The following is a 16,084-nucleotide window of genomic DNA, read 5'->3' on the forward strand; positions in this document are numbered from 1 at the left end:
GCGGGCGGCGCGCGGCATGCTGGGAAGTGCAGTTCCACGCGCCGCCTGTCGGCTCCGTAGGCGCGCTCTGTCTGCGCCTCCGGACTACAGTTCCCAGGGATCCGCGCGCAAGCGCCCGCGGACTACACTTCCCAGGGGCCATGCGCGAGTGCCCGCGGACTACATTTCCCAGGGGGCCGCGCGCGAGAAAGCCCTCCCCACCCCGGCGCCTCCGGCTTTAGGAGGAAGGAGGCGACTGCGGAGCCGTGAGTTCGAGTCCCCGGCCCTGCCAGGCAGCCCGGCGGCCTTGCAAAGCACTCTTAAATTCTCTGAGCGCGGCTCCCAGTCTGCAAAAGGGAAGGTGTTCCCACGACGCCCACGGAGACGCTTTGTGTCACTCGCCCGCGAAAGGGGCAGTCCGTAGTGGGATGGGGTGCGGAGGGCGCCCACGTGGCTCCACCTGGGTCGGGGGTGCCGAGACTCCCGCGCGCCGGCGCCCCGGCCATTCCTCGACTTGGTAGGTGCAGTCCCCTGGGAGGGCAGGCCCCGGTGGTCCTGCTGCCGACCAGGCTGAGACCTGGACCCCAAACCCCGGAGGGGTGCTCGGGGGCTAGTCTCAGGACTGGCGGACCCCGGAGAGCCTGCAGCCACGGGCCGGCTGCCAGCGGAGGGGTCCCAACCGCCCCTCGTCCCCCCCATTTGGCCAAGAGGGCGGTGGGGCGTGGGAGGGGGACTCCCAGGGCCCACGACCACCTCCAGTGGGGTGTCCCGAGGCCGCCTCCCTCTCCTCCCCACGTGAAGTGCCCCCGGCCATGTGCCCCCACGGCTGGGGCCCTGGAGGGGGCCAGGGCGCTGCTGCCCTCGCCTGGGCCCTCCTCGGTCCTCAAAGGGTGGCTGTGGGGCTGGGCACCGTGGGGCTGGGCACCCTGCGGCTAGGGGCGTGCTGATGGCTTGCCTGCTGGCCAAGTCGACCCTGCCGGCTGTCCCCTGCCCCCAGCCAGTTCCACCGACGCCTGTGACCACCCCCGGCCATAGGACAAGCCAGGCTGAATGGGGGCCGCCGCAGGGACTGCCTGGAGCAGGCCACCGGCCCTTCAGTCTGGAGCTACCTGGGAGTAAGGGGTTAGGCCAGTCCAGCCCCTCCCCTCCTCTGCGGGTCTGGGCTGGCCTGACCCTGCTGGGACCATGCACCAGCACTCAGAGCTGGGCATTGGGCTGCCCCTCAGTTTCCAGGATGAGAGGGCCTGGGGACTTGTAGGGGTCCCAGGTTCCCATGTTCTTCGACGGTGGTGGTCCTGGGGTCCTGCTGGTGGGGGAGATGATCCGCAGCCACTCTTGCTGCCAGGCTGGGCTGTTTGCCCGCTGAGCTCTGTGCAAGAGCCTGAGTGTGAGGCCTCCAGGCAGGTGCTTCCGGGCCAGGCTTGCTGCCCACCTCCCTCCTGCGGCTTCTCGGTCCCGGAAGGGCCCAGCTGGCCTCAGGGTGGCCGCTGTCCTTGGTGCACGCTCCTTCTCTCCAGTTACCTTTCTGTCCCTCTGTGCCGGCTCAGGTCGTTTCTGCGTCCCAACCCTTAGGCTCCCTTCCCCGGAGAGCACAGGGGTCTGCCCGGCGGCGCGCGGTGGATCTGGAGTGAGTCTGGGGGCGGCCCAGTGCCCGCGCCCACACGGTGCTGGCGGGGCAGGAAGAGGCCCGCGTTCCAGTCTTGCCTGTGTGGGAGCCTCTCCTTTTCTGGGATCGGGAGAGTTGCCCCCAGCCACTACAGGGCCCTGGCTAGAGGGAAGGGGCGAGGTGAGGGGAGGTGGTGTGGGGGGCCTTCAGACCGACACCAGAGACGACAGGGTGGCCTGTACTCACGGGCTAAGGGGCATCCTTGGCACCTGCAGCGAGAGCTTGGCCTCTATGGGACGATGACTGGGGCGCTTCTCTTCCCCAGGGAACCAGGGCTCGGCCCAGGAGGAGGGCACTGAGCGTGCTCCGAAGGACAGAACTCTGGGGTGAGCGTTGCTCTGCAGTGTCCTGCTGGGCCTCGACCCAGGGCACAGGTGGCCGGTAGCCTGGCAGAGCTGTCTCCCCAGAGACACGGAGGGGGCTGCGCTGGGGGCCTCCGTGGCAGGCGTGCGCTCACCGGACTCAGACTTGTGTGCGGGAACATTGCTCAGCCCGCAGGCCCGAGCTCACTGGCAGGAGGAAGGGTGCGTGAGGCGTGGCCCGGGCAGCCGACGCCCCTGCTGGGCTCTGGGACCGTCTCACTGTGTGTGCTGTAAATGGGGTGCGGGGGCAGGCATGACCTGTGGGGGCCCAGCGGAGCTCTGCAAGCGGATGGGCAGGGTGGGGAGGCGAGGGCGGCCTTGGGCGGCTGGGGAGGCTGGGCCGGACTCCAGCCCCACCCAGGGAGCCGCAGGGGGCCCTGGCAAGAGCTGCCGCCCGAGTCCAGCATGACCAGGGTGCCCTGGGTGGGCACAGCCACTCTACTCAGAGGGTTAGGGAGCCCGCCGGCAGGGTGGGACCAAGGTGGGCGGGAGGGGCGCTGCTGAGGGACCAGGGGCTTCTCCCACTTTGCAGAACTGGCCACAGGCCACACGTGGGCACGTGGGGTCCCTTCCCTGGACACTGAAAATGGTAAGGGCCGACCCAAGGGGCAGCAGACTTCCCAGCCTGGGATGCTGCCGAGAGGTGTCCCGGCTCAGGTGAGGCTGCGAGCTCTCTGGGGACAGGGCGTACCAGTGACGCCTTTTTATTTCCTGTTTTGACCTGGGGCCAAGTGGACAGTGGAAGGTTGGCCCCTCCCAGGGCTAATTCTTAGGAACAACAAACTCCCGTCTGCCCACCAGCCAACCCGGGGCCCTGGCCGCTCACCCCTCTGTGGGGCTCCCAGCCTCGGGGCCTCCCTCACCCGTCCCCACCCCTCAAGGCAGGTGCCCCACAACCAGGGGAGCCCGGAGCCCGCGGACGGTATTCACGCGAGCCAGTCCTCGGCCTGTTTCCCCGCCTGCCTTCTCCGGGCCTTTCCATGGACACCCTCGTCCACTCCGGCTCTGCCTCCTGGTGCTTCCCCCAGCGGCCCCCAGCCTGGGATGAGCTAGCTTCTCCTGGTCGCAGGCCTCCGCAGCCGCCAGTGATAATAAAACCACATTTAAAACCCGTGGAGGGATACAGTCCCTTGTCCGTGTCCCTGTCAAATGACCCAGCTCCGGGGAAGGTCGGCCTGCCCAGCTCCGGGCACCACGGAGATTCCGGGGCCTAGGCTGGGCAGGTTCCCTGTGTAGTACAACCCATGGGCCCATGCCGGTCTCAGCAGGTTCCCTACGACAGGAAGGCAGCCCTCACTGGCTCTAGGGTCCACAGGTCTCTGGCCTGGCCACCTGGCTCCAAGGAGAGCATGTCAGGTTCTGGGGGTCAGCAGCCGTGGACCGAAGGCCAGGTGGCCCCTGGTGTACCCGGAAGACTAGCCTCATCCCACCCAAGTCCTGGGCCCCGTGAGGAAGGCCTCCTGCCCTAGGGCCCTGGAGCAGAAGGGGCGCCCCCAAATCACATCAAGGGGACCTCCTCCAGGAAAGGTTCTTGGCATCCCTGTCCCCTTAAGTGCAGCCAGCGGGCCCCGTCCCCACACATTTGATGGAGGGGTCAGTCTCCTGGGGGCTCCCGCCTTTGCCTCTGCTGAGTGTGTGAGCGCAGGGAGGGCAGGGCGCACCTGATATGCCCCCTAGGCCCGGAGTGAGAGCCTCGGAGTCAGAGGTCATGGCAGGTCAAGCGCAAGGGACAGCCATGTGCTCCTGCCTCAGGGTGGGTGCAGCGGGGCCCCCAAGGTGACCAGGAGGCAGGTCGTCCAGATGCAGGAAGGCCGGTCAGAGCACCGGCCTCCCGCAGGACGGACCACACGGGACTCAGGCGGTATCAGAATAATATTTATTGATCTGCTCGGTGCTACCTTGTTAATACTGTCCCGTTGTCACCGTGGCTGAGGTAATAGGGGCAGACCCTCCGCGCCAGCCCTGGGTGCCCACGGGAAGCCATGTGGGGCCTCGGGTGGGGGGCTGGGGGCCTGGGTGGGGGACATGGTTATTGCGTTGGATTCCTTGCCTTGCACGCGGGCGTCCACACGGTCTCAGCCCCGTGCCCGATCACACCCCCGTGCGTCCGCGCTCACGCCCACTCACACACACATCCATGCACACTGGCGTCCTCGTCCTCGTGGTCACGCGCGCACGCACACACCGCCCTGTGCCCGGCAGCGGCCCCCTCGGTAGTTACAGTGGTCCTAGTAAAGCAGAGGACAGGCAGGTCGGGAGACAGGGAGAAAGTGCATGTCGGTCTGACGGAGGGGGCCCCGGCACCTCCCAGTGCAGGAGCGGGTCCTGAGCACGGCCCTGTGCACAGCCAGGCCCGGAGGTGGGATCACCCCCAGCTTCCTTCCAGACTCAGGCCCAGAGCTGTCCTGCTTCCGCCTGGGCCCAGAACAGAATTGACTAAAAAAATAAACTCTTCACCTTGCAGCCGAGTGCCTGATCGGGGGTGGGGGGGCGGCTCCAGGCCTTTCTGGCTGGTGGGGGGGGTGCTCCGCCGGGCTCAAGGCCAGCCCCCGGCCCAGCCAGCAGGCCAGCGATGCTGTCTTGGGGGCCGGGTGGGCAAGGAGTCGGCCCCGTGGCATGCGGACAGGAGGCCAGGAGGGGCGGGCGGTGCTGGGCGAAGCAGAGGCCCCGTCCACGTTGGGCTGGGGTCAGCGGCGCTCCCTGGGCACGCGGAGGGCACGGCGGTGGCCCGGGCAGCCCCGTTGCTCAGAACTCCACGGTACTCACTACCGTCCTCGGCTCGTCGAACGTGGCGATGAGGATCTGCTGCGGGGGGGGGATGGCAAGGAGACTGCCCACGTCCGGGGCCGCGCGGGGACCCCCGTCCTCCTCCTCCCGGGCTTCGTACAGCGTGCCGATGTGCAGCAGCGGGTGCGTGGCGTTGCGGCTCAGGATGGCGAGGGGGTCGGCTTTGCCCAGACTGGCTGGCGACAGAGGGGCCGTGGTGGCGGCCGCTGGGGGCGAGCAAACGTGAAATGGGCCCCCGGAAGGAAGTGCCGCCCGGGCGGGCTCTGCTGGGTACAGGATCTCCTTCTCAGGGAGCGGAGTGTCTGCAAACGGCCGAGGACAGGGGCAGGTCACACGCTGCAGGCTGTGCACCTCCTCCCCCCCCCCCCCCCCCCCCGCACCTGGCCCCTCTCGGACCCCCCCCCCCCCCCCCCCCCCCCGCAGAGGCTGGTCACCCAGGACCCGGCTGGGCCTTAGGCCCCCCAGGCGCCGTGGGGGGGCTTGATTCTCCCTCCTTCTGCTTCCTCAGCCACGCGGGGCTGCGCCGAGACCCTCTCTGCAGGCTCCAGCCCGCGTGGGCCGAACCTCCCACTGCCTCAGGAGCAGCAGGGCCTACTTCCAGAACCTTCTGTAGAGCCTGAACAACCTCCAGTCTTGTCCCCTCGGGCCCTCCTGCTAGCGTTCCTCCCGCCTGCTGGGCAGGGCCCCTCCCGCCTGCTGGGCAGGGCCCCTCCCGCCTGCCTTCTGTCCCAAGGCCGGCCCCTGGCCGCGCAGCCCCCTCTTCCACCCAGCTGCCCCCCCCCAACCCCCCGGCCCGCGCACACGGTTCCCAGACGCCCGGTCTGCGGAGAACCGCGCAGGGAGGCGGGGGCGGGGGGCTGCCTCCCCCGGGGCCGGGGATCCCCCGCCGCCTACCTTTGGTGGGTGCTGCGGCCAAGCCCAGCGCGCACTCCTCCGCCTGGGACAGGAAACCCCCTTCCTGGCTCCGGGAGGCGGGCAGGGCGGCGGCGGGCACGGCCTCGGGCTTGGCCTTCTTGGTGCCCAGGATGTAGGGGTGCACGTCCAGGGAGAAGTGGCGCGCGTGCTTCTTGTCGGGCGCCGGCCCCGCGTCGGCCCCGCCGCCCTTGTAGTGGTGCGCGGCGCGCGCGCCCGCGTCCAGCAGCGGCGCGATCAGCGTGTCCGTGGCCGTCTTGCGGCGCACGGGCTTGGGCTTGTCGGCCTTGCTGTTGTCCACGCGCATGATGGCCAGCGGCTCCTTGAAGGGCTGCGGCAGCGGGTTGCCCGTGGGGATCCACTTCATCTTCCTGCGCGGCCGCTTGACGACGGGCGGCTCGGCGGCGCCGTCGGGCTCGGCGGGGTTGGCGCTGGGGTCGGCCGTCTGCACCCCCGCGTCGCGCACGGTGGGCGTGGCGTCGTGGTTGGACTGGGCCAGCGCGGCCAGCAGCTGCCGCACCACGTTGTCGTACATGAGGTCGCTCTCGTTGGTGATGAAGTCCAGCCGGTTGAGCGACTTGATGTGGTCGCGGTTCTCGTTGCAGAACATGGCCAGGATGTTGATGTCGCAGAACTGGGAGCGGCGCCACTGCCGGCGCGTCTTGATGCCCACCTTGTGCAGCTTGTCGAAGATGAAGTTGCTCTTGCGGAAGATGAACAGGTGGATGAGGTTGACGAGGATGATGAGGTTCATGGCGCACAGCAGCACGATGTCCACGCCGGCCACGATGCGCTGCAGCTGCACCGACGGCAGCTTGCAGCTGACGCGCACCGCGGGGCCCGCGCCGGCCGGCCCGTCCGGGGCCGCGCCCAGGGCGCACGTGAACTCGTTCTGCTTCTGGGTGGCGTAGTAGGTGCACAGGTAGGAGATGGGCGCCACGCTGAGCAGCAGGATGAGCAGGTGCCGCGCCAGGTACAGCTTGGCCAGGAAGTTGCTGCGGCCACGGCGCTCCAGGTACTTCTCGAACAGGTTCTGCTCAGGGCTCTTCTCCTTCTCCGCGTTCTCGATGATCTCGCGCCGCTCGCGCTCCGTGATGCCGGGCCCCTTGGACTGGATCTGCTTTTCGATCTTGGGGGCGCGGCCCTCGGCTGCGCGGTGGTAGCAGTTGTCGATCTCCTGCAGCAGGAAGTTGAGCTCGGAGGTGAGGCGGGTGGAGGCCAGGAACTCCCAGCCCAGCGCCGGCACATACATGATGGCCGCGAAGGCCAGCAGCGAGTAGGGCAGCAGCTTGTGCTCAAACAGCGACGGCCACAGGCTGGCGTCCACGCCGGGCAGTGCGTCCCGCAGCTCCGTCCAGCAGTAGCCACGAGCATACAGCGCCTGGTCGCGAGTGAAGTTGTGCGGCGTGTAGCAGTAAATGGGCTCCTCTGAGGGCAGAGAGGACACTCGGGCTGGGGCGCTGGGGCGCTGGGGAGGGGGCGGGGGAACGCGCCAGACACACCAGGGACGGCTGTTCCCCCAGTAGAAACGCCCCGGTCCCAGGAGATGCACGGTCCCCTGTATGACCGACTGGTGGCTGGGTGTGGGGTCTCACCCTGGAGACCCCCACACATACAGCGGCTGGCCGGGGCACAGGGTGGGGGTACAGCCCCCCAGGGACTGACCTGCGCTGCAAGCCTGGAGTCCCTCTCTCTATGTGTACAGTCTGCATTCATGTGGGGGGACACCCAGTCCCACAGGGGAGGCGGCCGGGCCCGGCCACTCCGCACACCTACCCGCCCTGGGGCTGCTCTGCCAGGGGGCTCCGTCTTCAGGAGGGTGGAAGGCCTGGTCAGGGCCGACCTGGCCAGAGGCAGTTACGGTGGCGCAAGAGTGGGTCCCGCCTGCCCTTGAGGGCATGGGGTATCTCTCCCAGACCCACTGTCCTGGAGAAGGGCAGACCCAGGCGTCCTGGGCGCTGGGTGGGCCCAGGTGGTGACCTGGACTCGAACAGGAAGCCCTCACCAGGACGGCAGGGTCACCACCAGGGTCACCAGTGGAAACCTTCCAAGTCGCAGGAGAAAAGCCCGTCACTGAACTTCCTTTCCTTTCCAGATGGTGATGGCACAAAGCAAGAGCCAGAGAATGTGTCAGGGCTGTGCGGGGCTTTGGACACTTCTCCAAAGGGTAACACTTGGCAGGCTTGGAGCTGTCCCTCTGCAGCACCAGCCTCCATGTTCACGGCCCCAAAGGCCTGGCCACGCTGCTGCCAGGCCAGCTGGAGCCCCTCTCACCGCAGAGGCCAGGGGTCGGCGGCCCTCCTACAGGCTTGGGCCGGTGGGATCCTAGCCCCAGACTGGGCTCATGCCCGCCCCCTGGCCTCCTGGGGAGGTGCAGACCCTTTTCAAACCCCGGGGGCCTAACAGACGTCCACACAGGGCTATCCAAGCGGCCACGTGCTAATACACAGAACCTTGCGCAGACCCCGCAAGGGGGATTAGGCGAGGCTGGGGAGGGGGATGGTCCTGGGTTACTGGGTGGCCCCAGTGTGATCTCGGGGGTCCTTAGAGGGTGGGGGGGCGAGAGGGCTGGAGTCAAGGATGTGGGGGAGAAAGTAGAGGCCACTGGGCTGGGCCGGAAGGAGGCGGTCAGCCCACAAGCCCGGGAGCGCAGGGTCTTTAGAAACCGGAAAAGGCGAACAACAGGGCCTCCGGGCGCCTCCAGAAGCAGCTGGGCCCTACCGAGCCCCACGCGCTCGCCTGTAATGCCCACCAGGCTTCTGAGCCGCAGAACCCTAGGGTCATGTGTTATTTTGAGCCCCTGAGTTTGTGGTCGCTCAGCGCACCAGGCGGGAGCTAACCTGGGGTGGCCGGACCCGGGGCCAGCGGCCTCCTCTGCCGAGACCCTGTCCTGTCCCCTGAACAGACGTTTTCCCGCGGTGCTGGGGGCCCTGCGGGGGTGGGACCCCCACGCAGGAGGGAGGGTGAGACCCTCAGAGCCTGCAGGTGAGGGTCGGGGGACTTGGCCCCCGAGACGTGCAGCAACCCCTCCCCAGAGAGCAGGCGGCCTCTCTGGCTCCCCGGGCCCTCCGAGAACTCGGCACAGGCCCTGAAGCCCACGTGCGCCAGGCCCCATGGGCGGAGCACCTACCCTCTCCCCTCTGCGGACAGGGTGCGCACTCTGGGGACACCTACATGCCCCCAGGCTAGACAGGCACCCAGGACACGTGGGGCCCAGCTATCTGGCTCCTTTAAGAAAAAGCAGCTGGCCGTTCCCTGTGCGGGGCCGGAGGACATCTGCGGAACCCGACGACTCGTCGGGGCGGCCTCCCGGTCCACTGCTGAGTGGGTTGGCACAGTGAGGGGCCTGCTCGTGGCAACCCTGGCCAGGAAACACAGGAGTCTTCCTGCCTCCTCTGCCCTCCGGACGGGGGAGGTTTAGGCTAGGGGCCCAGTGCTGCCTTGTCAGCAGCTCACCCCAACTCTGTAGCCAGTACGCGTTTACCACACGACCCTGATGAGCAAATCAGGGTGCAGAGAGTGGGTGTCGCCCTGCTGCAGGGGTCCCCTTGCAGCGAGGACCCGAGTAAGGGTGGGGGTGGGGTGAGTCACAGCCCCTTGCGCCAAGCCAGCTCCTAGCCGCTGGGGTGTGGATCCTTCCGGCAGTGGCAGGGCACGCTGGCCTGTGCCTCGGGGCTGGGGCGTCAGCGATGGAGGTGGACGCAGCACTGCGGGGGCCGGAGGTGTTGGATGGAGAGGTCTCCGGTGCCCTCTGAGGGTCAGCACTTCTGACTCGCTTCCTTCTCGCACCCTCACCGGAGCTGTCCCCTTGCATCAGCATGTCGGGAGGCCCTCCCCAGTTCAGCCTGGGGACGCATGGCTCCCCTGTACCCCTCCTGTCCTCGGGTCCGGGGAAGGGACCGGGGATGCGTTCTGTCTGAAGCACCAAGAGACAGCTTGCTGCATACGCCCACTCAGCGTCCTGTCCTGCCTTGAACCCTAATCTAGGTACATAAGGGCAGCAGCCATAGCCCCCCCAAACCCTGAGGGGAGTGGGGCAGCCCTCCTGTGTTCTATGACCGAGGACAAGGGTGCCGAGGCAGGTGTGTTCGACGGACACGCAGCACGGCCCAGGATGCCAGGCAGCAGCGGCCGGCCTGCCCGCCACTGCTCAGAAAGCCTGCCTTGTCCATGCTCAGGGGGCCCAGCGGGCACAGACATGTCCACGTGCAAGCACAGGTCAGTACGGGGGCGCCGTAGGGGGCAGGCCTGCACAAGAAGGCCCAGGGAGCTACCAGGACCGGGGATGAAAGGGTGAGCTCGGGAGACCCTGGTGGCCCAGGCCTGACCGGGCATGGAGAGGTGCTGAGGGTCCATGTGGGGTTAGCCGGACTGAGGACAGCACGGGAACGGAGGCCTGTGCCCGGGGGCCTGAGGATGACAGTCCTGAGCCTGCCTCGCCGTGCCCATCCGTAGAGGGCAGAATTGTGTTCTCCGCAAAGGACGTTGAAGTCCCGACCCCTGGTACCTGTAACTATGACCTTGTTGGGAAATGTGATCCTGCGAAGGTCACCCTGGGCCCACCCTGGGGGGGGGTGGCCGTGAGGTGTCCTGACTGCACTCCGCAGGGAGGCTGCTGGGGACGCGCTCTCTCCCTCGGCCTTCCCTCTGGGCGCGCGCTCACCCTCTCTCAATTAAATACATCTTAAAAAAAAAGAGAGAGAGAGAAGGTCCCACGGGAGTAGGAGCCCCAAGCCAATGACTGGTGGCCTAGTAAGAAGAGGGAGTTTGGAGCGCGTGCCCAGGAAGAGGGTGCCCATGTGGACGGCAAGCAGAGCCGGGGTGAGGCGGCCCCAGAAGCTGCAGCAGCCAGAGGGACCCTACCCCAGCTCTGGGAGAGAGGCCCCGCCCACCCCGTGGTTTTGGACGGTCAACCTCCAGACTCTGACAGTTGAGTGACTTAGTTCCAGGCATCTCAGTAACCCGACACCCCTATGTGCCCTGAGAGACACTGTGGGTCACACCTGCCTCTGCACCGTGCTACCCCCGGCCCTGGGAGCGCGTCCTGTCCCAGGAGTGTCTGAGTGTCCGCGCACTCGTGTCCGAAGACAGAAACTGCAGAGGCCCCCAGTGTCTTATCAGGTGGCCTGCACATGGCCGCCGCAGGTCTGGCGGGTTCCCAGGTCATAGGGAGCCCTAAAAATCGAGCCCTTTGTATAAGAGCCAATGCAGAGTTCGAGAATGTCTGCCGGTGTCCCTCAGAGGATAGCCCTCCTCGAGGGCTGCACGGGACCCCCGCCCCCTCTGCCATGGACGGGCACCTCTGGCCCTCAAGCCTGGCCCGAAGGCCCGCGGGGGGCCTCCCCGGACCCGCCAGATCTGGGTGGACCACCGCCCACCTCTCCCTGCGCAGCTCTGCTCCTTAGGGAGGCCACTCTTCTGCTTCCTTGCTCCCGGTGCCTCCCAGGCTGCCTCACCCCAGGTCACCTGTGGGGAGGTCCTCCTGGCGCCCCCACGTCTGTCAGCTTAAGGCCTCAGCCTCTCACAGCGTACTGGTTCCTGTCACGGCCCTATCCCGCCTGCGTGGGCCTTCTGGTTGGCCAGGTGGGGTCACTGCCCAGCCCCGGGGGGAGGCTCGGCCTGGCCTCAGGGTCCTGCCCGCAAACCTTCTGGGCTCCCAGTGCCCGGAGCAAGGCCGCCCCCTGCAGCTAACCAGACCCCAGCCGGGTCCCAGGGCCCACCACTGCCGGTCCTGCCGCTCTGGCTCTGCCCGCAGCCCGTGCGTGCTCTGACAGCCTTTGGCTTCAGCTGGAACAGCCTCTTCTGGTCCCCACCTGGCCACTCCTCCTGCCCTCAGAGACGGCCCACTCCCCCTCCTGGTCTCTCCTGCCAGACCCCAAGTCTCATTTGCGCCTGAGACCACCAGGGCCGGGCTGGGTCCGCCCCGGCTCACGGGAGCGCAGGGAAAGTAAAAACAATCCAAGGGGGGAGAGGGGTTCGGAGGCAGCCCCGGGCGACCAGCGGCACATGCAGCGGTGCGGGGAGGGCGGTGGTGGCTGCGGATCTGCGGGGAGACCCCCGGGGCGCCGCCAACGCCGCCAGGCCCCGGCGGGATGCCGGCGCGGGGACTCGGGGAGCGCCCGGCGCCCGACACCTGCGGACGCGCCCCCAGCCTCACCTGCGAAGTTCTTGGTGAATACCAGGGTGACCAGCAGGATGGGGACGAGCACGGTGCCGATGGTGACCACGCGGTCGAAGGGCAGCTCGAGCTTGAGCTGCAGCAGCAGCGCGGCCAACGCGCCCGCCTTGTCGTCCTGCGCGCCGGGCAGGATCAGCTCGCGCAGCTTCTCCCCGGCCAGCAGCGCCGTCGCCATGTCCGCGGACTGCTCCAGGAGGTGGTGCATGGGGGGCGGGGGCGCGGCCCGGGGGCGCGGGCGCGGGCGGGGCCGCGGGGCGGGGGGCGCTGGGGCGGGGCCGCGGGGCCGGGGGCGCGGGCGGGGAGCGCCGGCCGGGGGGCGCCGGGGAGGGCCGGCGGGGCCGCGGGGACGGATGGGGGGCGCCGGGCGGCAGGGGAGGGTGGCGAGGGTGCGGGGGGGCGCCGGGCCGGCGCGGGGGTGGGGGACGCTCCGCCGCCGCCCCCGCGGGCAGGGGTCGGACCGCCCGCGCCCCGCCGCCCCCGCCTCGGCTGCAGCCCCGGCCGCCCCTGGCTGGGGCCGGGGCCCCGCTCCCACCGCGGGGAGGGGGCTGTTTACCTGCGGCGACCGGCAGCGAGGCTCCGCCCCCCCCGCGCCCCCCCGCCCCGGCCACGCAGAAGCGGCGCCGGCGATGACTTTGCAAAAAATATTTAAATTAAATAAAATGAATTAACAATGACTGGTCCCTCCTCCTCTTCCTCGGGTTGGGGAGAGGCCGAGCGGGGCCCCCTCGCGGGCTCGCGGTCGCGGGAGCCGCCCCGGCGAGGAGGGGTCGCCTCGTCCCGCCTCCTGGCACCTGCACCGCTTCCCGGCCCGGAGCCTGGGCACCGCGTGGGCGCTGGGACGCACGCGGGGGACGGGGCACCCCCCCCCCCGGCTTGGGGCAGCGGCCCGCGGACACTGCGGGGCGACTTTCCCATCCCCCAGCGCCGGAGCCCCCGCACATCACTTCCCGCGCCCCGCTTCCTCCTCTGCCCTGCACCGCCTCCCGCCGCTCGGCTCAGTCACTCCTCCCTCTGCCTCGTTTGACCGACGCGCTGGGGGCCGGCCTGTGCCAGCCCCCGGGGTAGGCTCTGGGGTGCTGGTGCGCCCGGCCCGGCCTCCCCGCCACCTTCCCGACCTCCAGCCCCTCCATCCCCACGCCCGGCCGTGCCCGCCGGCGCCCTCGGGTCAACCGCTCGCACTTGTGCTGGGTTTGGTCCGCAGCGCCGAGCGCAGGCGCCACCGTCAACCCCGCTGCCCCCGGACCCTCTGTGGCTCATCCTGTTTTCCTTTTCTTCGCGGCTTGTCCCCTTGCCACTATCATGGGACATACACGTGCCGTCTTCGGGAAGTGTTTGGTGTGGCTGCAGGGTTAACGTCACGCAGGAGCTCCGTGTCTGGGGCGCCGGTATTTACGGGTTCTGAGCCCCTGGGGTGAGCCTCCACCTTTCTCAAGGGTCTCTATGCTTTCAGAGATTCGCAGGTGCTTCTGAACGACGCCCAGCCCTGGCTTCCAGCACGTTTTATTTGTCTACTACTTACTGACACAGCTGGGCTGCCTACAGTTTCCCAGTGGCTCCCCAGATGACCCAGAGTCCCTGCCCCCAGAAGACGTAGACCCCACCTAATCCAGACACTCCCCGACAGCCCAGCTCCCTCCAAACCCAGCAGCCCTCAGATAATCCAGGCACTTCCCAGCGGTCCCAGATGCCCCACCCAGATAATGGCACGGATGTCCCTAAGGCCCTTTGGGACCCCCCCCCAGAGTGGTGCCACTGGGGGGACATTCTGTGTTGCTTTCCAGAAAGGCTGGACCACAGTCCTACCATGAAAACGAGGTTCTGTCCCCATACGGTTCCCAGGTCTTGGCACCATCTGCTTTCTGGTAACTGCCACCCTAGGGGCAATGTCGCTTTAGTGTTCTCAGTCGGCCATTTCTGGTTCCCTGTGGGTTTACTGCCTCTTCAAGCCCCTGCAGACCGAGAGGTCCTGTTGCTGGTTCACGTGCAGCCCCTGGACTTACAGCAGCCGCTCTGTTAATCTGCTCGCGGGCTCCTTCAAGTCCTCCTGTCTGTTGGGTTTGTCCATGGAGTCTGGATAGAAATCCTTAATTTTGATGTAGTCAGATGATGTAGTTGTGTTCTTAACCCCAGTGGTTTGTGGTTTTCTTTGCCACATCACGAAGGCAGCCCGGTGCCCCTCTAGGAGCAGGAGGCCCTGTCGCCCCCACTCGTTCTTCTGCGGACTCAAGCAGACATGTTGAAATGAGCTTCGTTTCTGCGTTGCGGTGAATTGGTTGGTGACCCGCGACGCGGGGATTTCAGGAGACGATGGGGCCAGAAGATTGCAAGCCCTGCCACCCCCACAGGTGGCCCCACAGGTGGCCTTACTCATCCAGCGGCCACACCTGGAGCTGCGAGACCACGCGTGGAGGTAGAAAGGCAGCTTGGTTTTTCTCCGTAGAGCAAGGGGTCTTTTCCCACCACTGCTGACCAAGCAGCGCGCCCTCTTAGACCCCCAGGTACCGCCGGCGCGTCTGCAGGGGCTGGCCCTCGCCGCGGCTTCACAGTGCGCGCGCGGGCGGGCGGCCCTCCGGTGGCGTGCGGCGGTCATCCCGGGTCATCCCGGCGCTCCTGGCCTTTACTCTCCGCGCGCTTTACGGAGCTGTGGTCAGGGTTCCTCCTGTCCAGCCTGGCCATGCGAGTGCATTCTGATCCCAACGGACACCCTGAAAAGGCTGCTGGGTTGTGCTTCCAGATGGGGACACTTACGACGTGCTGGGAAGGAACAGTTTGAAACGGTGAGCAGAAAAACGGCAGGTAAGCGAGAACAAGTAGACACAACCTCCACGTCTCCTTCAGGGCTCTACAAGCACAGAAGTCAAACCCGGTGCAGGCCACATCTGCCTGCAGGAACCACTTAGCTCGCTTCCCCAGGGGTCCACATTGGTCTGGGCAGCTCGACCTCCTTTTGAGGGCAGACCCCCATGCACTTTCATCCAGGGCTTAGCAGAGCCTCCTGGTCACCGGGGAGGCCCCCCACGCACTCTCCTGCCTGCTCTGGGCCCCGCCAGGCTGCATGGGATGCCTCTTGCCCTTGGTGTCCCGGGGCCTGCGTCCCCTCCAGAATGACCCCACATGGTCTCCCGTCACCTGACACAACTCTGGCCCCCTGGTGAGGAGTACCTTGCCCCGGACACCCAGCCCAGGTCTTCAGTGACTGTAGGACCCTGACTGCTGTCCTTCTGGCGTTTGGTGGGGACTCTCTCTCCACAACGTGACCCGCACCTGCTTCGGCCCGGGCCCGCGAGCCGGGGCGGCGTCCAGTCTCTCTGAGCTGGACCGGCTGGGCTGCTCGCAGGATTGAGCAGGTTTGGCTGCAGGTGTACTGACCACTCTAGGGTGGCGACAGGTCCCCGTGACACAGTGTGGGCAGGAACAAGGGGACAGTGCTGGGACGACGAGGACAGGTAGGCAAGCGTGGCCATTCAGCGGTGGGAGAGCAAAGGTGGAACACATCGTGCAAGCTCGGCCACCAGTGGCTCCCCCGCCAGGCCTTTCTGGGGGCCCTCCTGGTCCCTGCTTGCTGTCCGAGAAGGCTTGCCCTCCAACACTCGCTCTGGAGAGGACACAGAACATGGGGGTGGGGTGGGGGACAGACGGGAGGACAAAGGTCATGTGAAGAGAGCACAGTGGGGTTTCAGCCAAGAGAGGGGCAGGCGACCTGGCCCACTGAGACCCTAGCCGCTGCCGCATGAAGCTGCTGAGGGTGCCTGCCCCGAGGCCACTGTGCACGAGGCCAAGAGCAGACGTTCCTCGAAGCAGCAAGGACAGGATTTTCTCACATCTCGACAGCGACTTCATCACCTGGCTGACCCACCATGCCGCGTGAGGCGTCTGCAGTCAGTGGAGTCCTGTCCTCAAGCATGGGGGTCAGTATGGGTTCTGGGCTGGGCCAACGGAGCCTCAGTGTCCCCATCTGAACCCAGGAAGGCCTCTTGTGTTGGCAGCGGTGACAAACCGCTCGTTAGTACCCTGGGGAGCGAGGGTGGGGTCAGTGTCACGGGGCGCACTAGGGTCCTGGGGTGGGGGCCCTCTCTGCCTTGTCCCTCCCCACCATGCCCCTGTCCTCTGCAGGAGCCACAGGAAGTCCTCTAGGACAGCACCGGGCGGCGGCTCTGGCCAGGCCGTTAGGTTTGTGTCAGGAGCTGCTTGCACTCGCTT

The 16,084-nt window shown here is 67.3% G+C and overlaps 1 protein-coding gene across 2 annotated transcripts; it reads right to left on the reverse strand.

Annotated features, from left to right (window-relative positions):
- Positions 1-3,869: 3,869 nt before the first annotated feature.
- On the reverse strand, positions 3,870-12,143 carry PANX2 (pannexin 2). Of its 2 annotated transcripts, none has more exons than XM_004775399.3 (3): positions 11,864-12,143; positions 5,689-7,134; positions 3,870-5,096 (listed from the first exon to the last, which is right to left on the reverse strand). In XM_004775399.3, exons 1-3 carry the CDS (start codon positions 12,087-12,089, stop codon positions 4,753-4,755), a joined length of 2,016 nt encoding a protein of 671 aa, XP_004775456.1. In that variant the 5' UTR covers positions 12,090-12,143; the 3' UTR covers positions 3,870-4,752. The 2 variants fall into 2 exon arrangements, with proteins under 2 accessions (XP_004775456.1, XP_044943530.1); XM_045087595.1 differs by having other exon boundaries at positions 5,689-7,087; positions 11,864-11,963.
- Positions 12,144-16,084: the final 3,941 nt, after the last annotated feature.

This window comes from Mustela putorius, unplaced genomic scaffold (assembly GCF_011764305.1).
Source record: "Mustela putorius furo isolate JIRA1106 unplaced genomic scaffold, ASM1176430v1.1 tig00001419_pilon_pilon_pilon, whole genome shotgun sequence".
NCBI classification, from domain to species: Eukaryota; Metazoa; Chordata; class Mammalia; order Carnivora; family Mustelidae; genus Mustela; species Mustela putorius.

Coding starts and splice junctions, on each gene's coding strand:
- PANX2 (XM_004775399.3), bottom strand. CDS start 12,089: ATGCACCACCTCCTGGAGCAGTCCGCGGACATGGCGACGGCGCTGCTG. Junction 7,135..11,863: donor ATTCACCAAGAACTTCGCAG/GTGAGGCTGGGG, acceptor CTCTGCCCTCAG/AGGAGCCCATTTACTGCTAC. Junction 5,097..5,688: donor GGCCGCAGCACCCACCAAAG/GTAGGCGGCGGG, acceptor GGCCGTTTGCAG/ACACTCCGCTCCCTGAGAAG.